This window comes from Mercenaria mercenaria, chromosome 6, assembly GCF_021730395.1.
Source record: "Mercenaria mercenaria strain notata chromosome 6, MADL_Memer_1, whole genome shotgun sequence".
Lineage (NCBI taxonomy): Eukaryota > Metazoa > Mollusca > Bivalvia > Venerida > Veneridae > Mercenaria > Mercenaria mercenaria.
The window spans coordinates 73419943-73445093 of record NC_069366.1 but is presented as its reverse complement, the minus strand read 5'-3'; the positions used below and the strand labels follow the sequence as shown (position 1 = coordinate 73445093).

Below are 25151 nucleotides of genomic sequence, written 5' to 3'. Positions count from 1 at the left end.
CACCTCATACCTCTGGATCATGTGGTGAAGTTGTCAATTACTTGCATAAAACAGCTAGCTAGAACATTAGTCTGGTTAACTGACTGCCATATACAACTGAAATACTGTTGAAAAAATGATACTAAACCAAACAGAAAATGCAGTACAGTGGAACGCGACTCATTCCAGCACTGGTGGCTAGAGTACCGAGGCTGACAAGAGCAATTCATGTGATCCCATACCATTTTCCATGTTTCAATCGCTCCAAACCCTGGATAAATGAATAATGTTGCAGACTGCCATGCCAATTCAGATTGACTGAACAAAAAATAATATCAACAGTTTATTAATTTATTTATAAAACAAAACATAAATGTGGAGTGGAAAGTTTGTAACAAAATCGTTTTTTAAAGCAATATTGAACACACACACTTTTACACACATTTTTTCTCAATAAAACATATATAGCAAAATGCTCACATATAGATTCAGCTCTACAAGGATTATTTTAATAAGGAAAACATTTTTCTTTACAATGTACACATTAAATTTACCCATTTTCTCTTCTTCAATACCTTATGATATACAAAGAAAAAGATCAGTAAATAAACCCACGCAGCAGTTTGCTTAAAAGAGTTCTTACTTTTCTGGAAAATCTTTATGTTAGAACCCATAAATCAATTTGAAACAACATTTCTTAAAAAATTCAGAACTGTTTCACATAATCATAAACATTTTAATTCATATAATTTATTTTTTGAAGATGTGTAACATTGCCTGCTGTATCAAATAAAAACAAACTGATTCATAGCACAAAAAATTCACTGTAAATGCTATAACACATATCTATTATGTATTACCTAGCAACCATTAAATACAATAGGGTTATTTTAACAGTAGCTCGATATGGGATGCTGTATTCAGCTCGAGTGGATTTTTGCCAGATTGGATCTCACAAGGCGCGCAAGCGCCAAGTGTGATCCAACCTTGCAAAATCCACAAGAGCCGAATACAAAATCCCAGATCTAGCTACTGTTATAATAACCCTTTTATTATATACCTTTACCTTTTTGTGTTGTTCTGTTATTGAAGGAAATCTTCAATGTTTATCTATATCAAAATGGAACTAAGAGAAGTTTTTATGTGCGCTATTTATAGAATTGTGTCAGGTCATGCATATTAATGAAAGTAGTACGGCAGCATACAATACAGAATTTAAAAGGTACAATACAGGTTTTTTTCTGCCAAGTCATATTTAATTGTGAAATACAAGCCGATTTTTTTACAGAATTTATGTAGGTATATAATAAAGGTAAATACTGGACCAATATGAATTTCAATATTGGCCCGATATCAATCTTGCAAGGTTGTAATATTAGTTCAATATTGTTTCTGACAGATAGAAATTAGATGTTGATGTTCGATATCCGCTGAATTTTGGACCAATATCCTAAACAGACATGAGTTTGCTGACATTGGTCCAATATATAAATGTTAGCTGGAATTTAGCAAAAATTATATTTCAAAAGGGAAAATCAATTGTAAAGTATTTACTACTATTTCAAAATGCTCTTTGACACAAAGTGTTTTTTTTTCCACAAAAAGAATGTGACATAAAATAAACACTGCATACATAAAATTTTCTGAAATAAAACAGATTTGTTAATATCTTTACCTTATATACACTGCTAACAATTTACAAACAGTAAAAATGTTTATTGCATTTACAATGTACCATCTATATATATATTTACATAACATACAACACAAATAAATTAAAGATCACGCTATATGTATATACCAGTCACAATGGCTTTTAGCCTATATAGCTGTGATGTTCGTACTATATATATGTTTAATTTTGTCTGCTTGAAATTTTGTGCTTTCCACAAAAAAAGCCGTTTCATGGGAATAATAATTTACGGTTATCAAGTTTTGAAGATTACAATGAAAGGGAATTTTTTGTTTTTTGTTGGAATCTAATTTTGTGAATTGACACAACCACCAAGGCCATGAAGTTTGTCCCTAGTGAATATAACTGAGTTCACAGTAACAAAAGTCACTTCATGAAAAAGACAATCTGTTGCAATCCTGAAATTTGAATATTTTGACACGGTCCAATTTGGACATTTTACCAAAATACATGTTCATGGTATTATTTCAGCTTGTGAAACCAAAATTCACCATGTAACTTATGGAACCATTATATCTGATTTAATTTTTGTACCAGTATGTAAAATTTCTTTGTGTTTCTTTAGGGGGAGTGTCTGTGGGGAGTGGGGGAGGAGTTATGTCAAGTATGGCTAGTGTATTGAAATTCTGTGTGTTTTTTTGACAATGTTCAAACTAATTCTGTTTGAGAAAATATGTATTTTGTATTTTTATGTGTGTTGTTTTGGTAAATAGTTTCTATCAAAAATGATATATCATTAAATTTAAGTACCCACAAAATGTAAAAAGAACCTACCCAGTATTCAAATTACCAAAATTGGCTAAAACTTTAACAAGAGGACCATGATGGTCCTGAATCGCTCACCTCTTCCCACATGACCCAGTTTTGAGTATGACGTCGTTTTTTCTATTATTTGACATAGTGACCTAGTTTTTGAGCTCATGTGACCCAGTTTTGAACTTGACCTAGATATCATCAAGATAAAAATTCTGACCAATTTTCATGAAGACCCATTGAAAAATATGGTCTCTAGAGAGGTCACAAGGTTTTTCTATTATTTGACCTATTGACCTAGTTTTTTAAGGCACGTGACCCAGTTTCAAACTTGACCTAGATATCATCAAGGTGAACGTTCTGACCAATTTCCATGAAGATCTTGTGAAATATATGGCCTCTAGAAAGGTCACAAGGTTTTTCTATTTTTAGACCAACTGACCTAGTTTTTGACCGCACGTGACCCAGTTTCGAACTTGACCTAGATATCATCAAGATGAACATTCAGACCAACTTTCATACAGATCCCATGAAAAATATGGCCTTTAGAGAGGTCACAAGGTTTTTCTATTATTTGACCTACTGACCTAGTTTTTGAAGGTACGTGACCCAGTTTCGAACTTGACCTAGATATCATCAAGGTGAACGTTCTGACCAACTTTCATGAAGATCTTGTGAAATATATGGCCTCTAGAGAGGTCACAACGTTTTTCTATTATTTGACCTACTGACCTAGTTTTTGAAGGCACGTGACCCACTTCGAACTTAACCTAGATATTATCAAGGTGAACATTCTGACCAATTTTCATGAAGATATCATGAAATATATGGCCTCTAGAGAGGTCACAAGGTTTTTCTATTTTTAGATCTACTGACCTAGTTTTTGAGCGCACCTGACCCAGTTTCGAACTTGACCTAGATATCATCAAGATGAACATTCAGACCAACTTTCATACAGATCCCATGAAAAATATGGCCTTTAGAGAGGTCACAAGGTTTTTCTATTATTTGACCTACTGACCTAGTTTTTGACGGCACGTGACCCAGTTTCAAACTTGACCTAGATATCATCAAGGTGAACGTTCTGACCAATTTCCATGAAGATCTTGTGAAATATATGGCCTTTAGAAAGGTCACAAGGTTTTTCTATTTTTAGACCTACTGACCTAGTTTTTGACCGCACGTGACCCAGTTTCGAACTTGACCTAGATATCATCAAGATGAACATTCAGACCAACTTTCATACAGATCCCATGAAAAATATGGCCTTTAGAGAGGTCACAAGGTTTTTCTATTATTTGACCTACTGACCTAGTTTTTGAAGGCACGTGACCCAGTTTCGAACTTGACCTAGATATCATCAAGGTGAACGTTCTGACCAACTTTCATGAAGATCTTGTGAAATATATGGCCTCTAGAGAGGTCACAAGGTTTTTCTATTTTTAGACCTACTGACCTAGTTTTTGAAGGCACGTGACCCAGTTTCGAACTTGACCTAGATATCATCAAGGTAAACATTCTGACCAATTTTCATGAAGATCCATTGAAAATTATGGCCTCTAGAGAGGTCACAAGGTTTTTCTATTTTTAGACCTACTGACCTAGTTTTTGATGGCACGTGACCCAGTTTCGAACTTGACCTAGAATTTACCAAGATGAACATTCTGACCCATTTTCATAAAGATCCCATGAAAAATGTGACCTCTAGAGATGTCACAAGGAAAAGTTTACGGACGCACGGACGACGGACACCGCGCGATCACAAAAGCTCACCTTGTCACTTTGTGACAGGTGAGCTAAAAACACAATGAGTCTCTCATTGTAATAAAAATCTATTTAGTTCTGCAGATGTTAAAGCTACCCCTGCACAGACTGTTTGGAAAAATAGTTATTGTATATTTCTTTATAAACACCCTTGGTGGTGGTGGTGTAACATTTTGTGGAAGAGGGGCATTCATTAAAGTCCTACAAATAGGGCATGATGAACAGACAGATGAACTGGCAATAATGTGATACACCCATATTTTCAAACATCATATAAAATGAAGTTCTCATAAATTACAAGTTTCACAGTAAAATTTGTTATCTAACATTGAGAGTTTATAACAGAGGTACCATATAGAACAGTATCAAATGTTTCGTTAACTGATTTTGTTCATTGTTTAACCTTTAGCCTGCTGGCGGCAAGTGATTTTGCCTTTGCAGCCAGTGCCCACCAAGATCAGCCTGAGATGTATATCAGTGTCAGTATTTTCCAGCTGATATAGCGATTTAAAATTTTCAATGACAGCCACACTACCAAAGAGGTATACCTCCAGATTTAGATCTGAGAACGAACACAGCAGTCAAGTGGTAAGATGCTGAAGTATGGAACTAGGGGCTGCCAGTTTAAACTCCTGCTTCTACAACTAAAATTATTAGCATTCTTTGGGACAACAGTCACATGTATGCATGCTTTACATTCGGCGTGCTTAAGAAGCAAGGATTTAGCTTCTGGAATTGAAGCATCCTTCACTATGTTGCAAACAAAATTACAACCATTCTTCTGAGGGAATTGCATATATAGGTGACTAAATAAACATAAATACAGACATATGTTTAAAACATACATGGTATGTAGATCAGAATATTAAAAATTCTGTCACAGATTTAAACTTCTACAAAAGATCAGTAACTATGAAATACCAGTACATGTAATATAACTTTGTGAGCATAAAGTTGTGTAGTTTCTGGAAAGACCATTTCCTGGGACATGAATATGGAATGGAAGTTACATTTTGAAGATAAAATGAAAATTTCTTAGTCATCAGGATTTGATATTACAGATTAACACAACAATGAAGTCCAGGATAATTAGTCACCCACATAAGTTAATGATTTCACAGTATTGCAGGGTGTTGTATTAGGAGTACAGCAAAATTTCTTGTATAAACTTTTTTTTTCCATGTGACCAGCACAGTATATTCACTACACGTAACACAAATAGTGTTCAAGAATACATACTGTCAGAACTCACAAAGCCACTTAACTTATTATCACCAGGAAAAGATAGTACTTTCAAAAATTTGACAAAAATGACTTAAGTTTGGAATACACATACTGTATTTTTTTCCTAAATAGATAAGAAACACATGTACACACAATATGATAGTGCTTATAAAATAATTTCTATTTAAACTTATAAGAAATATTCTATGCCATTTCAATACACCATTCATTCATTTCACTGTATAGTACTGAATAAAAGTTTAATAGGAATTATCTTTGTCATGGATATTTCCATAATCACAGCAACATAGTATTATTTCTGGTATTTGTGTGCTGTCATGCCAACATAGAAACATCGGATATTCTTGTTTATGCGGATGCAGGAAACAATATTTTCTGTATATCATTACATAATATTATATCTGAGATTTATTTTTAGGTAAGTCTGAAGTAAGACCTTTAAAACATCAAAACACAGATCTTTCATTACTCAGTAAGCTATTGTTTTGCAAGACAGTTTGTTTTAACAGGTCTACACATATTTCTGTAATCACTTCTCCTAAGAAGTTGGACTTTCAATATCATTATCATGACAAACATTTGATTGTATCACAACACATTTCAAAATAGCCTATTGCATCAACATGTTAATCAAAGCTGCCAAAACTACCGCAGCTTCCGAAACTGCCAAAACTACTAAGTGAGCTCCAACTACCACACCGGCCCATTCCGAACGGTCCAAATCCTCCCATCATTCCACCACCCATCATCCGGCTTGCACCGTAGCCAAGGGCAGCACCACCGATCAAACCTGAAATATATCGTAAGATACAAGTACAATGAAATATTACTTGCTGATCATGATATTAAGTACACTGGTAAAACTTAGTCATGTAATAAATTTTCTAGCTAATCTATGTCAAATATTTTTACACCATAAAATAATATTGATCTGTACAAAAAACAAAAAGAATATATCTGATAGGAAAAGAATATACATAAATTTGTGAAAGTACCAGATGGTCAATACTAAAAATATTATGGTCATGTACTCTGCTTGCACAGTCATATAATAAGTACAAAAGGTAACATTTGTCAAAACACTATGCCACTTTCCCCATTTTTGTGTTTACAGAACATGCAAGGGAAGTAGATTTATCTATGATAGATGCATCACTTATACATGTATTTTCAATGCATAATGAAATTAATAAAATACTGTGATCTCCATCAAACAACAATCATTTTTGGCTTCACTAGTTGGTAGAGTGGTCAGAATTGTCTGAGCTAAGGAACTGCTGTGAAGTCCATCTCTATTTCATTCATAAATCAAAATAACTAAGTATACTAAATAAAGCAAATAATTTACCACTACCCATGAAGCATTTCCAAATTACATTGTATTACCTGCTGCCATTTTTCCTTTATTGCCTCCTGGAAATCCACCTTTCTTTTTATGATGATCTTGTACATAAACAACCTGTTGACCAGGAGGCTGGGCATACCCTTGAGGTGGTGGGGGCTGCTGGTAACCATAGGCTAAAAAAGACACAAGGGTAGTACACATAGGCTAAAACCAGACACAAAATTCAAACACATAGGCTTAAAATAGACACAAGAGTGATGCTATTATGATGCATAACTTTAAATTACAGAATATTGTATAATGTAACATATCATTTAACCTTTTGCCTGCTAAATTTCTGAAATGCAATGGTCCATCATTCAATTTCGGCAACACTATTTATTATTTCAAGGGGTGTTCACTGAAACTTTGCTGACTGAATAGCAAACAGTGCAGACCATGATCAGCCTGCACAGATGTGCAGACTAATCTTGGTCTGCACTTGTAGCAAAGAGAGAATCATTTGCTGCTAACAGATTAAAGGTTAAGAAGAAGAATGAGCATATGAGCCGTGCCATGAGAAAACCAACATAGTGGCTTTGCGACCAGCATGGATCCAGACCAGCCTGCGCATCCGCGCAGTCTGGTCAGGATCCATGCTGTTCGCTTTCAAAGCCTATTGCAATTAGAGAAACCGTTAGCGAACAGCATGAATCCTGACCAGACTGCGCAGATGCGCAGGCTGGTCTGGATCCATGCTGGTCGCAAAGCCACTATGTTGGTTTTCCCATGGCACTGCTCATATTATGTTTAGTATCAAAATTTTGTTAAAACATATAGATTTTGAAAATCATACTTTCAATTTTTTTAGCGCTAAATATTTTTTCAATGTTTGATTTAGTTTGCATTATAGAATATTCATTTCCTTCAAATCATAATCTTTGCAAATCTGACATATGTCAAGAAAGCTTAAGGTGTTTGCCCTGTGACAAGATATAGTTAGCACTTTGGTTCAGTCTCTAACTCTCTTCAAGAAAATGTCAAAGGTATTTATCTAAAAATCTAATAGACAGATCTTTATTTAATGCAAAGAATTATAAAATACACAGAATGGCAACTGGCTGTAATCTCGCGTGATCTCGTGTCAGGGTGTGAATCGGCGTTATCTTAGTAAAAACAAACATTGGCGAGCATGGAGTTACAATTTGTACCTTTAAAACTACATTTAAAATATATGTTAGCTTCTAAAACAAAATTAGTTTAATATGAAATAGTCCTAAGACACAAAGTACACGCTTCTTACCATCAAAAGAAGCGTGGTCATACGGTGATAATTAATTATCCGATGAATAATTGCTTTCGCATACAAAATGGCGCGTGGGGAACGCGTCACTTCCGGTAAACGAGATCTCATTCAGTTGTCACGGGATGTTGGCGAGATTTGCTCTATATGCCTCTCAAGTTGCCGATCTATTTATTTTTATAGCTCTTTGTTTAATGGCTTTAAGTATAAACTCTATCACCTAAGACATCAGGTTTTATATGTAATCAGATTGTTTATTTTTTGATAATTACCAAAATTGCATTATCCTTTGTGAAGTCAAATACTAAGAAGGTATATAAACCTGATTTACAAAAGGAAAGACATTTATAATATTAGATACTTTATATTAAATAGGTAACATCTACTTTGTGAATGAATTAAGGACTAGAAGTGATCAACTCTGTGTCATCAATTTAAAAGGAAACTTAGTGTTTAAAGTAACTTTGTGAAAGTAAAGCAACATCATTGCTGGAAATTTAACTGTATAAATATCACAAATAAAAGTTAGAAAACACTTAATTTAATAAAAGGAACATAGCTCCTACATCTTAAGAAAAATTTCGTTCATAATAACACCAATAGCTTTAAAATAGGAACCAAATTCGCAACTATGCAATTTCAGGCAGCAGCTGAGGATTTTTTTTTTGCTTTAAAATTTAAAGTAAAAGTAAAGTGAAATTAGATTTTTTATGAAACAACTGTGTAGTCTGTCAATTATACAGAAAACTAGATCAATAATGATAAAAAAAGTTTGTCACATAGGTAAAATGGTGTAATACAGCAATTCCTAGTACGGTAGGACACTCATAAAAATTATCGTTGTAATATTTAACTGATTCTGAAATTATAAATTTTTTTTTCTTAAATATTTTAATTTACATTGGTTGTCAGCAAACTTGATTTAAGAACAAGAGCACCGCCTTGCGGGTGCTGACGCTCATCTGATTTTTTTTGTGTAATAGAAATATTGTCCTACCCATGATTTTCTAAGTCTAAAAAGGGCCATCATTCTTGCAAAAAGCAGGATAGAGTTATGTTTCTTGATGTACAGTGTCCACTTATGATGGTGAAAAACTGTTGCAAGTTTTAAAGCAATAGCTTTGATAGTTTATGAGAAAAGTTGACTTAAACATAATACTCAACCAAGAAAATGATTTTCTAAGTCCAAAAGGGGCAATAATTATTGCAAAAAGCAGGATGGAGTTATGTTGCTTGCTGTACAGGGTCAGCTTATGATGGTGAACAAGTGTTGCAAGTTTCAAAGCAATAGCTTTGATAGTTTAAGAGAAAAACTTGACCTAAACATAAAACTTAACCAAGAAATCTGATATTTTCTAAGTCCAAAAGGGGCCATAAATCTTGCAAAAAGCAGGACAGAGTTATGTTTCTTGCTATACAGGGTCAACTTATGATGGTGAACAAGTGTTGCAAGTTTTAAAGCAATAGCTTTGATAGTTTAGGATAAAAGCTGACCTAAACATAAAACTTAACCAAGAAAACTGATTTTCTAAGTCCAAAAGGGGCAATAAATCTTGCAAAAAGCAAGATGGAGTTATGTTTCTTGATGTACAGGGTCTGCTTATGATGGTGAACAAGTATTCCAAGTTTCAAAGCAATAGCTTTGATAGTTTAGGAGAAAAGTTGACCTAAACATAAAACTTAACCAAGAAATCTGATATTTTCTAAGTACATAAGGGGCCATAAATCTTGCAAAAAGCAAGATGGAGTTATGTTTCTTGCTATACAGGGTCAGCTTATGATGGTGAACAAGTATTCCAAGTTTCAAAGCAATAGCTTTGATAGTTTAGGAGAAAAGCCGACCTAAACATAAAACTTAACCAGGCAACGCCGACGCAGACGCCGACGCCGACGCCGACACCGACGCCGACGCCGACAACCGCTCAAGTGATGACAATAACTCATCATTTTTTTTCAAAAAATCAGATGAGCTAAAAACGATTTCAGCTCCAAAATATCATAATTATGTGAGATACAAACATAAAACTAGAGCTGCTTTTGAGAAAAGCGAATGTCTCCCACAACTGCCTATTCATCTAAATAGCAAGTCAGTCTTTATATACTGTTTACTCACTACAATTCAGGGGCCAGAACTCCAAAATGCCTGGACAGATTTTGCTAATTATCGAACTTGACCGAGGTCTTATGGTCAAACACATTTTGTTCAAATTTGGTGAAGATCGAATGAGAAATGTTCGACTTAGAGTGCGGACAAGAGCAAAAAGGCTGATTTTTCGGTAATTCAAGGGCCGTAACTCCAAAAAGCCTGAATCGATTTGGCTAGTTATCATACTTGGCCAAAGTCTTATGGTCAAACACATTTTGTTCAAGTTTGGTGAAGATCGGATGAGATATGTTCGACTTAGAGTGCGGACAAGAGTAAAAAGACCGATTTTTGGTAATTCAAGGGCCGTAACTCCAAAATGCCTGGACAGATTTGGCTAGTTATCAAACTTGGCCGAGGTCTTATGGTCAAACACATTTTGTTCAAGTTTGGTGAAGATCGGATGAGAAATGTTTGACTTATAGTGCGGACAAGAGTAAAAAGGTCGATTTTTGGTTATTCAAGGGCCGTAACTCCAATATGCCTGGACCGATTTGGCTAGTTATCGAATTGGCCGAGGTGTTACGGTCAAACACATTTTGTTCAAGTTTGGTAAAGATTGGATCAGAAATGTTTGACTTAGAGTGCGGACAAGCTTTGTGACAGACAGACAGACACACAGACTGGAGTAAATCAATATGTCTCCCACACCACTGTGTGGTGGTAGACATAACAAGAGCTCGTATAACACGAAATGCCCCCCCTTGATTCATTCAGTAACGGCACAAGAAACAGAAATCATTTGGTCACTGTGAACTGGACGTTTGACATACTGACCTCAAATCAATAAGTCTGGTCATTTACCAGTCATAAGTGAGCTCCGTATCAAATGTTATCTTAGACCAAAACATTCTCTAGTAATTGGGAAAAAAAGTTCTAATGTTCTGGGTCAATGTGACCTTGACCTTTGACCAACTGACCTCAAAATCACTATGGGTCATCTGCTGGTCATGAACAACATCCCTATAAAGTTTCATGATCCTAGGCCCAAGCGTTCTCAAGTTATCATTCCGAAACCATTTTACTGTTCCATGTCACTGTGACCTTGACCTTTGACATACTGACCGCAAAATCAATAGAGGTCATTTGCTGGTAATGATCGACCTCCCTATCAACTTTCATGATCCTAGGCCCAAGCATTCTCAAGTTATCGTCCCAAAACGGTTGAACTGTTCCGGGTCACTGTGAACTTGAGACCTTTGACATACTAATCTCAAAATCACTAGCGGTCATCTGCTGGTCATGACCAACATCCCTATAAAGTTTCGTGATCCTAGGCCCAAGCATTCTCAAGTTATCATCTGGAAACCATTTAACTGTTCCATGTCACTGTGACTTTGACCTACTAACCTCAAAATCACTAGGGGTCATCTGCTGGTCATGACCAACATCTCTATTAAGTTTCTAATCCTTGGCCTAAGCATTCTCAAGTTATCATCTGTAAACTGATTGGTCTACATACCGACCGAAATACTGACCGACCAACATCTGCAAAACAATATAACCCTCCTTCTTCGAAGTGGGGCATAATAACACAGAAGCCTTACGTTGTTGTCCTCCATAGTACTGTTGTTGTGGGTAACCAGCTGGCTGTGTTGGATAAGGCTGCTGAGGGTATGGTTGTTGATAGGGCTGCTGTGGGTAGCCAGGGGCTGGAGCAGGGTAGCCTGGTTGCTGTGGATACCCTGGTTGCTGGGGGTAACCTCCCATCTGTTGTGTGGGATATGGGGCCTGGTATCCACCTGGAGCTGGGCCTATCAATAATGAAATTGGTAAAAGTAACAATAAAATGCCTAGACAAGTTTATAATCATGTAACGTGAATTAATTTTTCTTATTAAATTTTGAAGTTCTGCTGATCCACAAATCCCAGAATTACAGAGATTCATACCGCATCCCTCCCTCCCAATAAACTAGTTCTTCTAGCACAAACAAGAAAACAGTATGCAGGTAAAATTAATTGACTTTACAGTATTAAGTTATTTTTTCTAAACTCGAGAAACAATAAATAATCATTTTCTTCTTTGCTTTGTAAATTATACACTTTCATTAATAGGTTTGCAAAACATTTTTATTTCATAATCTACCTTAGAAACTTATTTTTAGAACTTATTTTCAAACTCAGACATGTAACCCTGAGAAAGGTTAAAAGATTTAAAAGCTGCAATTTTCAGAAACTTACCGGTAAAGCCAGAACAACTTCCGTAGCAAAATTGGAAAGTTTAACTAAAAACTTAACTTATTTTGATTTGGCAAATAACAGTAACTGTTAACCTTGATAAACTTAAGAATGAAAGAATGACAAAAGTAAATGAAACTCTAAAAAGGCAAAGCACCGAAACTTTTATAAAGTAAACAGAAAAAGTATTGTTAATACTGATGTGCTAATATATTTAATATCAATAAAAACTACAAACCCATATTTGCAAATCCTACAGGCTGAGGCATGGGTGGTCCACCATAAGAAGGTCCGGCACTGTACGGTGGGGGTTGGTTACTCACAGTCTGGGCAGTCTGGGGTTGTATCGGGGCTTGTGCTTGGGCACTCTGAGGTCTAGAGGGTAACTGAAATTGTTACAATTTATCATGATCACCAATCAATATAATCATATTTTTTATTAGTTTTTATTATCAAGGTGGTTTTTAATATCTGAGAACTGAGAAATATCCAATAGATGCCATCCTAAATAAAATGTTTCTTTATAGTAGTGTTCCAATCCAGATCTTCAGAGGGTAGATAGATACTGTATTTTTTTACTTTTAGTCAATACAGCTCTTATCAAGATTGAGCCAAGTTACAGTATGGTAACAAATTAGTTCTTACAATTTACATGATTTATGTCATTAACTAAACCATCACTGTAATGGATTTAATGATAGAAAGATTATAATTATGATTTTTCTATTAAAATAAAATGAAACTTTCAGTGGTTGAAAAAATGGGTACAAAATATATTAAGAATGACCAAATTTATCTTTAACTGTGTTTATCATATGCTTTTAACAGCCAATTCATTTAACTCTTAAATCAATTTAATGTCAAGTTTTAAATGAAAGTTTTAACTTGATTGCTGGGTATTTATTCATGGGCACACACTACAAACATATAATATATACTTACAGTTGAACATATGGCTGTCATCCATTCACTAAAACATAAACAATATTATTATGTTAACAGAAACAAAATTACAGTTTATTTTAGAAAAAAAAGGTAAAAATCAAAAATGTTGGACTGAGGTTTTTATATGTCAATAATAAGAGATATACTAAATTACTATACTAGCTTATTATACTTACTTATTCAAATACTTAGATGTAGCAATAAAAAAATTGCATAATTTTACATAATCATTCTGTACTTTCTCTTAAAACTCCTCGTGCTCATTAAAGTTTAAGTACTTCAATGAAAACGTGCTTTTAAAATTCCATAAGGGTTTTAATTGTTTGTTAAAAACATTAAGCAGTTTTCCCAGTATGTGAGCCACGCCATGAGAAAACCAACATAGTGGCTTTGTGACCAGCATGGATCCAGACCTCCACGCAGTCTGGTCAGGATCCATGCTGTTCGCTAATGGTTTCTCTAATTGTAATAGACTATGAAAGCGAACAGCATGGATCCTGACCAGACTGCGCGGATGCGCAGGCTGGTCTGTATCCATGCTGGTCACAAAGCCACTATGTTGGTTTTCTCATGGCGCGGCTCATATGTTATGCATACACTACATATAATTACCTGGTTAGAAAATCACTACATCCAATATCACAAATTAAATTAGTGGAACAAAGCTCATCCCTCCCAACACATTTGAACTATATTACAAATCACATCATATCCATTACCTACAGGCAGTTCAATGCCCCGATAGTTATAATTACAATAGTAGGCAATCAAATAAGGCAAATATCATTTAGTATTATTGATACTGCCAATAAAAACTAGGACAATGATATTCTAAATACTGACCTTTATCTATTGCATGTTTTACGTTAGAAAGTTCAATTTCAGGGTCCATCATGTGACATAGATGAGCAGGTCTACTCTCTTTTGATTAAAAAATTTCCAAGTGGTCAACTTTTTCTTATAAGGAAAGAAAGTGATATCCTTAACTATTTTAAGTTGTTGCATATTAAAACTGGAAAGGGGCCAAGTAAAAATATAAAAAAAACGGACAGAAGTCTGTGCCAAGGATGCTTAAGGCTGAATTTCATTAACATTCATCAGGCATTTCACAAGAAATTGTTTAGTTTTTTTTCTATTTTTGTTGCCTTGGCAGCCCCTTAAAGGGTCCTAGCAGAACCATTGGAACAAATAAGAGAGATCCATACAAGGATGCAACAGATGGTGTATATCCATCCAGTGATTCTTTAGAAAAGGTTGGTTATACGTTTTTTCTTTTTTAGCTCTGACAGTCCCTTAAACAAGGGCCAAGTGGAACCATTTGAGATAATGAAGGAAGTCCATGCAAGGATGCTATAGGCCAAGTTTGGTGAAGATCAGTAAAGTAGTTAATGAGAAGAAACTGTTCAAAGGATTTTCTAGTTTTAGCTCTAGTGACCCCTAAAAGGGCCAACAGGCCCTTTTGAAAACAAGAGGGCCAAGATGGCCCTAGGTCGCTCACCTAAGAAACACACCATAACAGTGTAAAACATGTTTGACCTTGTGATTTCATGGAAACAAATATTCTGACCAATTTTCATTAAGATTGAACCAAAAAATTGGTCTCTTGCGATAAAACAAGCATTTTCTTAGATATGACCTAGTTTTTGACCCTAGATAACCCATGTTCAAACTCGACCTAGATTTTATCAAGGCAATCATTCTGACCAAAATTCATGAAGATCAATTGAAAAATACAGCCTCTATCACATACACAAGTTTTTTCTTTGATTTGACCAAGTGACCTGTTTTTGACCTCAGATGACCCATATTCAAATTCGACCTAGATTTCATTAAGGCAATCATCCTGACCAAATTTCATAAAAATCAACTGAAACAAGAGGGCCAAGATGGCCCTAGGTCGCTCACCTGAGAAACACACCATAACACACCATAATTTGACCTAGTGATTTCATGGAAAAAAATATTCTGACCAATTATCATTAAAATTGGAGCAAAAACCTTGAGTATAAATAAGTATTTTCTTTGATTTGACCCAGTGACCTACTTTTTGATCCAAGATGACCCATATACAAATTTGACCAACATTTCATCAAGGCAATCATTCTGACTTAATTTCAGGAAGATCAATCGGAAAATATAGCCTCTATTGCACACACAATGTTTTTCTTTGATTTGACCTAGTGACCTAATTTTTGATCCCAGATGACCCATATTCAAACTTGACCTAGATTTCGTCAAGGCAATCATTCTGACTTAATTTCAGGAAGATCAATTGAAAAATACAGCCTCTATGGCATACACAAGGTTTTTCTTAGATTTGATCTAGTGACCTTCTTTTTAACCCGATGACCCATTTTCAAATTCAGCCTAGATTTCATTAAGGTTATTATTTTGACTTAATTTCAGGAAGATCAATTGAAAAATACAGCCTCTATCGCGTACACAAGCTTTTTTTTTATTTGACCTAGTGACCTAGTTTTTGAACCCAGATGACCCGTTTTCACATTCGGCCTAGATTTCATCAAGATAATCATTCTGACCAAAATTCATGAAGATTAATTGAAAAATACAGCCTCTATCACATACACAAGCTTTTTCTTTGATTTGACCTAGTGACCTAGTTTTTGACCCCTGATGACCTGTTTTCAAACTCGGCCTAGATTTCATCAAGATAATCATTCTGACCAAAATTCATGAAGATTAATTAAAAAATACAGCCTCTATCGCATACACAAGCTTTTTCTTTGATTTGACCTAGTGACCTAGCTTTTGACCCCAGATGACCCATTTTCGAACTCGGCCTAGAATTCATCAAGATAATCATTCTGACCAAAATTCATGAAGATTAATTGAAAAATACAGCCTCTATTGCATACACAAGCTTTTTCTTTGATTTGACCTAGTGACCTAGTTTTTGACCCCAGATGACCCATTTTCGAACTCTTCCTAGATTTTATCAAGATAATCATTCTGACCAAAATTCATGAAGATTAATTGAAAAATACAGCCTCTATCGCATACACAAGCTTTTTCTTTGATTTGATCTAGTGACCTAGTTTTTGACTCCAGATGACCCATTTTCAAACTCGGCCTAGATTTCATCAAGATAATCATTCTGACCAAAATTCATGAAGATCAATTGAAAAATACAGCCTCTATCGCATACACAAGCTTTTTCTTTGATTTGACCTAGTGACCTAGTTTTTGATCCCAGATGACCCATTTTCGAACTCAGCCTAGATTTTATCAAGGAGATCATTCTGACCAAATTTCATGAAGATCAGTTGAAAATACAGCCTCTATCGCATACACAAGCTAAATGTTGATAGACAGACGACAGACAGATGACGGACATCGAGCGATCAGAAAAACTCACCATTGCTCAGGTGAGCTAAAAAACAGTCTCTATCGCATACACAAGATTTTTCTTTAATTTGACCTAGTGGCCTAGTTTTTGACCTCAGAAAACCCATATTCAAACTCGACCTAGATTTCATCAAGGCAATCACTCTGATCAAATTTCATGAAGATCAATTGAAAAATACATCCTCTATTGCATACACAATGTTTTTCTTCGATTTGACCTAGTGACCTAGTTTTTGACCCCTGATGACCCATTTTCGAACTCGGCCTAGATTTTATCAAGGTTATCATTCTGGCTAAATTTCATGAAGATCAGTTGAAAAATACCGCCTCTATCGCATACACAATGTTTTTCTTTGATTTGACCTAGTGACCTAGTTTTTGACCCGAGATGACCCATTTTCGAACTCGGCCTAGATTTCATCAAGGCAATCATTCTGACTAATACTCATGAAGATCAATTGAAAAATACAGCCTCTATCGCATACACAATGTTTTTCCTTGATTTGACCTAGTGACCTACTTTTTGACCCGAGATGACCCATTTTCGAACTCGGCCTAAATTTCATCAAGGTTATCATTCTGACCAAATTTCATGAAGATCAGTTGAAAAATACGGCCTCTATCGCATACACAAGCGAAATGTTGACGGACAGACAGACAGACGCCAGACAGACGCCGGACATTGAGTGATCAGAAAAACTCACCTGAGCACTGCTCAGGTGAGCTAAAAAACTGAGATGTTGCTACAGGCAAAATTTTAAGAAAATCAATCATGTTGCTCATGCTGAGAAAAAATTGTTTGAAGTTTTTTTTCTAATTTTAGTGCTATTGGCCAACAGAAAGGGCTGTGTGTCCTGACTAAGTTGTTAACTGGTATTTTTGTTTTCAGCTCTAGCAGCCCCTAGAAAGAACGAAGCATCCAAATTTGAACAAACTTTAGAAAGGGCCTTGAAATGATGCTACTGACAAAGTTTCATGAATATCCATACAGTCATTCATGTGTTTTTTTTTAAACATTTTTCTACATTAAGCTGTTGAGGCCCCTTTCAAGGGGCTTAGCTGAACCATTTGAATATGTTTTAGACAGGGCCATGGCAGTATGCTACAGACCAAGTTTTTTGCAAGTAGTTTCAAATGTGAAGATGTTTAAGTAACAAGAGGGTCAAGATGGCCCTTGGTCGCTCACCTGAGAAACAAACAGTTCAAACATGTTTGACCTAGTGATTTCATGTAAATAAATATTCTGGCCAATTTTCATTAAGATTGGACCAAAAAGGTGGTCTCCTGAGTTTAAACAAGTATTTTCTTTGGTATGACATAGTGACCTACTTTTTGACCCCAGATGACCCATATTCAAACTCGACCTAGATTTCATCAAGGCAATCATTCTGACACATATTTCATGAAGATCAATTATTGAAAAATACAGCTTCTATCACATACATAATGTTTTTCTTTGATCTGACCTAGTGACCTGCTTTTCGACCCCAGATAACTCATATTTAAACTTGACCTAGATTTTATCACGGCAATTATTCTGACTTAATTTAATGAAGATCAACTGAAAAATGCAGCCTCCATCACATACACAATGTTTTTCTTTGATTTGACCTAGTGTCCTAGTTTTTTTTCACCCCAGATGACCCATATTCAAACTTGACCTAGATTTCTTCAAGGCAATCATTCTGACCAAATTTCATGAAGATCAATTGAAAAATACAGCCTCTATTGCATAAACAAGCTAAATGTTGACAGATGAGAAACGACAGACAGACAGACAGACGTTGGACATCGAGCTATCAAAATAACTCACATGAGCATTGCTCAGGTGAGCTAAGAATGCTGACATAAGATGTCAAACATTGGATGCCAGACCATACATCCATATAAACAGCTAACCCGGAACAAAATTTAGATTAACTGAAACTGTTAAGTACAAAAAAGTCGTAATTCTGACAAAATGCAAGTGAGAGTTAAGGTTCTTACCCTCCTAACTCACCTAATGAATATAATATGTATATGAACTTACTGTAATTCTTGTTCATTTTTCATCAGAAAGAAGTGTGGTTTAGCTTTGTGATTAGGTTTTTCTGGTATTGCTAAAATGCATGCGAGACTCGTGCCTGGTGGCAACTGCGGCATCTCTTTAAAGTTCTTGGCTGCATGTTCCCCATATGCAAAATGTTTACACACATCCTGGAAAATTGAAATCACAAATACTTATAACAATGAAGAACACTTGTACAAACAGTAAGTGTTGAATCATTCAGGAATACCAGAGCAATTTCTCTTCAGAAGAACTTGTGGAAGTGAGGCCAAGAACACCAACTCTGCGAAAGAAAATTGACAATAGAGGTAGGAAAGCAAGCTCTAAGCTCAGAAAATGGGGACATCTTTAACATGTTGGTGCCGGAGTTACAAATCTTGACTCGTATGATGTGAGAGAATATGAGGAACAACTACTGAGCAATAACAAAGCTATTTACATAAACAGTTAACGTTTTTTTTTGCACAGACATAATGATATGCAATTCCAGCATTATCAGTTCAACACACCAAAACTAACTTTTTCAGGTCATCTTTAGAATGGCAATATACATGACTTTTTTTTGTATTGTGCACATTTTTCATATCTCTTATAAATGGGGCTAAAAGCGAACCACCAATTTTTAGTCCCTTTATAGGTGAAAACCCTGTAGATAAATAAATGGTACCTGCATCCGTATCTGTACTTTAGCATCTCTATCTCCCTGCCGTTTATAAGCCAGTAAATTACTGTCAGAATAAAGCTTTAAATATACATCATTCCATCCTCCCGAAAACATATTTTCTGTAAAACAGTAAGTTTGTACTGCCATACATACCAGCACTGTTTAAACTTCATTTTCACTCCATATAGCATTTTACACTTAACAATATTTTCTTATTACAATATTGATCACAACACATAAAATCAAATTCTCTAACTGTATGTCATTGCATATATTATGAAAATGTACTACGAACACAACTGAAATTATTTGTTTTATCAAGAATGGATGTAAGAAACACAAGCTTATACTACACGTTCCAACAAATATTTGAAAGTTCTTTAAGAATGAAAATTCTTTACGAATAAAGGCAACAAAGAAAAACAATGATAACTTACTACTATGCCGTTTGACATAGCCCTCTTTCACAACTGACATTTTGTAAATCCAATCACTTTCAATCTGAAATCAAACCAATTAAAATATTAAACACATGTATGAGTGATATTGTGGTAGTCTTAGTCATAATGAGCAAAAAGAAGACACTTATATCAATGTATTTATACTTCAAATAAATAATTACCATTAAACCATTCTATGACCCATGATAAAACTTCATATTATTCAAATTTCATAACTTGCAAAATTACAGTGTTACCAATCATTCTTACATGATCTAATTCATTTTTCTATTAAACAAAGAAGGCAGAAAACTGAATTATTTTATACAACAAATCACTGTTCTGACGTCACAATTATTACATCATGGCGTCAAACTGCATAGCGGCACGCTGGAAAAGAAACTGATTGAAAACGGGCAAGTATTTAATGAATGTCATCAAGGATGTACTTAAAAATCCAGGTAACATGTTAGAATCAAAATAATATATCTCATTTAGTGATTTGCTCTTGAATAAATCATTGTTTGTCCTTCAGATGCGTATTATTATATCACTCGGGCTGCACCCTCGCGATATAATTCCTTCACATCTGAACTCCAAACAATGATTTATCCAACAACAAATCACTGGATGAGATATATTATTTCTTAAACAATTACTGTTTAAAAGCAAGGGTTTTTTAATTTTGCAACTTCCAAAATTACATATACATGAGTTCTACCTGAAATAATGCCTGTTTCTACCCTTCCTCTCTGGTCATTCTACTGTTAACTAGGGAATTTTAGGAGTATTGGTACAATCTCAATTCCTTTTTTTTTTAATTTTACAATGTTAAATCATTTAAGTTATATTCTTATGAATTCTAATGCATCCTCTAATATGTGTAAGTGCTGGGGAATATATGCGTCTTTCAGCCATCCAGCCTATAATTAGGCCATTCAAAGACTAATGACCAAAAGCAGATGCAGTGGTAACACTGTCTGACTACAAATCCAGGGATGGTGAGTTCGAGCCCTGGCATGCTAAGAACCAGGGAAGCTGCTAGAATTGGAGCATCTTCCCTATCATGCTCTATTCTCCCACTAACATAACAAACAATCTTCTAGAGGAGTCACCCATATGAGTTACCAGTGGAGACTATAAATAAACAAAATTCCTTTCAATTACAAACAAATCCTTACTATATATAAAGGCCAGAGATATATGCTGCTTTCAAACCTTTATCTCCAACGTTACCCTGCCAATAGCAGAATAACGAATTTCAAATTTCGCCATTTAAGAACTACATTCTAGCTATCTAGACAATCATTTACAGCTTTTAATTTACTTGTCCCTTCAGGTGAATTCATAAAGAGAAGTTTCCACTCCACTCAAAAATCTTGTCGAAAATCTTGTTGAAAAGACAAAGTGCTGATGAAACCAGAACTGCTGAAGTGACTTAAGGTAACCTTTATGGTGACTAGTGCATATGCCTTGTGTTACAATCAAACACTTCCCCACCTTAACACTAGCTGAGCTGTCTTGAAAGGTCTGAGCTAACCCGGCAGTCAATTATGGATTAACTGACGAAAAACTGCACTTTCCTAGAGGGTAGTGATTAGTTCTAATTTATTCTGTTATTCTGTCATTTTTTGTGATCTTACATTTAAAACACTTTTCCAAGTAACTAGAGCTATCACTTAAGTTGATTAATACCCCTAAACACCCCTTTGATCAGGGAAAGTAAAACGTTATGAACAAGACCTTTGGCCTTCAAGTATAATCTTGACCTTGGACCCAGTGACTTGGGTTGTACACTCTACAAGGCATCTGATAAGGCTACAAATGATGCTAGCTTTATGAAAATCCTTCCAGCGGTTGAGAAGATATGGAGCAAACACAAATATAAGCGATTTGACCTTTGACTACTTTGACCTTGGGCCGAACAACCTGTGTTGTGCAATCTGCATGTCATCTGAATGAGGGTAACAAATGATACTAATTTTCTGAAATTCTTCTAGTGGTTTAAAATATATGGACTGAACACAAAATTTAAACTATTTAACTTTTGACCTCAAAGTGTCACCTTGACCTTGGACTTACTGACCTGGGTTGTACACTCTGTTTGTCTTCTGGATGGGGTAATTAATGACCTTAGTTTTATGGAAACCACCCCAGCAGTTTAGACAATATGGAGCAGACACTAAGTTAAGCTATTTGACCTTAGACCTCCAAGTGTGACCTAGTACTAGAGTCAAAATAATTCGAACCGCCTCGATAGCCTAGTGGTAGAGCGTCCGCTTCGAGTGCGGGAGGTCGTGGGTTCGATCCCCGGCCACGTCATACCAAAGACGTGAAAAATGGTACCAGTACCTCCCTTGCTTGACGCTCAGCATTAAAGAAAAGGGAAACTGGCCTCTTCTCTCATACCCTCATGGCGATGGATTCCATCAGGAATGAGGTGTCGAGAGTGATTAATTTAAGTTGTAGAACTTCCTTCACAATCGACCTAAAATAAATTCTGTATAAACTAAAATAATTCGACGTTCAGATTGTTTTATATTTATGACGGAGCAATCTAAACGTCAAAACTTTGAAGGACTAAAATAATGGAGGATAAATCACAGTACACAGTCATGTAAAGTTACTGGATTTATCCCTTGCGCGTATTGGCGTGTAGACACGGTAAACTTTAATCGTGTACAGTACATACATAGGTTTAAATCACCAGAAAATTCGTAATTTTGGCTATTATTAATTTTGATAACTTTTACATAAATCAATGAGGAATTGAATCCCCTTTCAATACATGTATGTTTTATTTGAATTTATGGCCAATTCGTGACATAATCGGCATTTAAACCTATAGCATGTAAAGCATCGGCAGCGATGAAAATTTCATCGCAAATTGCTTCCACTATTTTGGTCTTTCGAGTGTTTGACGTGAGTTGGGATATTGCCCATATGAAATTTTTTTTAAAAAATCGCATCAAATTTGTTGGACTAAGTGTGACCTTGACCTTGGACCTAGAGACCAAACTTAGCCCTCGATGAGGTTAACAACTGATGCTACTTTTATGAAAATCTTCCCAACGAATTAGAAAAACTGAGCACAATCATGTTTAAAATACGAAATAAAACATAAATTTTGATGAAGAGTATTGTTTCAATTCTTCAGTCCCAAGAAAAACATAAAATTGATAAAAGCTTCTGATTACTGCAAACAGAGTGCTAATTACTGTCAATAATTTATCAAATTGTAATCCTAACATCCCTAAACCTATTTCCGACCACCATCTATTTCCGACCATCTAAGACTTTGTATGATTTAAAATCTTTACTAGCCAAATTTATCAGACTGAGCTGTAATTGTTTCATTGTTTACAGCAGAGACAGAACATGTTAGAAACCTATTCTCCCTCAGTTTTGATACTTGGAAATGTTTATAAATTCCTTTTATGTAGCAGTACCATGTTTTCAGGAGGTTTTTCTTATTACCAAAATACCTGCATGTTCCCTTGGCTACTACCTATCCTTACTTAAACCAATATTCATTATTTACATATCTTTTGCACTAAATGTATATTCCTTAACTTATGTTTCCTACCAAAATTGTAAATCATACCATACAAAATTATTATACCAATGCAATTCTGATGCCTGTCCTTGCAACAGTTTTCTTCATTTTCTGAGCATTTTGAAATAATCGAAGTTTCAAAAGGTTAGCAGTAAAGTAATACATTGCATTCTTTGACAGTTATCAATGTAGCAGATGTAACACCTAGGTTCTCTCAAGTTATTGTGCACATGATATAGCTCTTTAGATAATGCATTAATTATTGCCTGCTATTTACTTCATCCTTCCCCTTGTAGTCTAGCTGCAATTCAGGCAAGTGTACCTACAGTATATTGCTCTATCATATAGGAGAGATCTCCATGACATCACACATTAACACCTGTTTATCTGGTGGTGGGCTAAACAAATGTTTTTACATCGTTTGTGTATGGGATTGGAATTTTGAATAACTTTTTCGCTAATTTATGGATTTTAAAAATTCAAAAAGTTTTGAAATGGTTTTCTGATTTTCTGATTTAAATATCTTTTTAAAATGAAAAACCATTTCAAATGACATATGATTTAAATAGCAGCGTAACGATGCTCCAAAGGTTTAGAAAAAACACTGTAAATTAAGCGTTCATAATTAATCAATTTTATTTCGAAATAACAATTAAAAGTAATCAATAAATTGCTTGTTTTATATCCTTTCCATTGATCAAAAAAAATATTGATATCATTGTGTTTTAAGAAAGTATAAGCCGATAGAAAAACACCACTGTTTACAAAAAAACATGGACGCTCGCTTCTGCCTACCCGACCTTTGTCTTATCAGTTCTAAAAATAAAAAATACAACGGATTTGTATACAAACATGATCTCTCCTATTGGCTCTGATGTTTGTTAATGTGCAGACCTGATTTGTGGCTTTTCTATGTTTGCCATGGTGAAATGAAACTACAGAAACTAAAGTTAAGTGCAATTTCTTATTGTAATAGCAAAAATACCACACATGGTCGGATTTAGGTTGTAAATATCCTGCATGGCTTCCTGCTGACAACTTTCAAAACTAGAGATCATGCCTGGGATTCAGTAAGAAACTTGAAACTTAAATGGTATTGTTTTATAGCATTTATGCTGAAAGGTGTGAGGCATTAAACAAACGATTTGGACTTGCCTGTGAACAAAACTGGACAGAAAACTTGTTAAGTGGTCGGAAACTGGTTGTGCTGGGATACTTACGTTTTAAAATGACAAATTTTGAAAAAAACGAGAGTCAAGTGTATCTTGCTCACTATATCTGAATCAACGAGCATAATATTTTGTTAACAATGATCATTTCTGATTCAAAGTGAGGATTATTAAGGCATAAAATCATGAAACTTACAATTTAGATCAATGCTGAATGTATGAAGTATTAAGAAATTATATCATGTCGAAATAAACCGCAAAAATCTTGTGAACATGAGCTGTCAAACCCTAATTTGTAAACAAAACGGTGCAGCGGAATAATTGTACATTGTAAAAATTACTAAATTGAGGCCCTGCGACGAAAAGATTTGTGTCTGTGTGCGTATGTGCGTGTTATATATTAACCCGTGTGGATGACTCCTCTGAAGACGTAGTAAGCTGGAAAGTCGCCATATGACCTATAATTGTGTAAGTGCGCAGTTAAACCTAACAAAACAATATTTTATTAATCTTATCTTGCCCGATCTTTTGTTTAATTAAGAAATAATAAGTTCCCAATCGTGGTTTATCGTAGAATAACCC

At 35.1% G+C, this 25151-nt stretch overlaps 1 protein-coding gene across 1 annotated transcript; it reads right to left on the bottom strand.

Moving 5' to 3' along the window:
- Nucleotides 1-5573: 5573 nt before the first annotated feature.
- Nucleotides 5574-24903, bottom strand: LOC128545964 (translation initiation factor IF-2-like). The gene is made up of 9 exons (XM_053546325.1): nt 24766-24903; nt 19842-19905; nt 19408-19523; nt 18723-18889; nt 13325-13352; nt 12621-12768; nt 11752-11958; nt 6821-6952; nt 5574-6224 (listed from the first exon to the last, which is right to left on the bottom strand). Exons 2-9 carry the CDS (start codon nt 19879-19881, stop codon nt 6061-6063), a joined length of 1002 nt encoding a protein of 333 aa, XP_053402300.1. The 5' UTR covers nt 19882-19905; nt 24766-24903; the 3' UTR covers nt 5574-6060.
- Nucleotides 24904-25151: the final 248 nt, after the last annotated feature.

Excerpts from the sequence above, each read along its gene's own strand:
- LOC128545964 (XM_053546325.1), bottom strand. The coding sequence starts at position 19,881 with ATGTCAGTTGTGAAAGAGGGCTATGTCAAACGGCATAGTA. Across the intron at positions 12,769-13,324 it reads TGACAGCCATATGTTCAACT|TTACCCTCTAGACCTCAGAG; the intron begins GTAAGTATATAT and ends TAACAATTTCAG. Across the intron at positions 11,959-12,620 it reads TGTAGGATTTGCAAATATGG|GCCCAGCTCCAGGTGGATAC; the intron begins GTTTGTAGTTTT and ends CATTATTGATAG.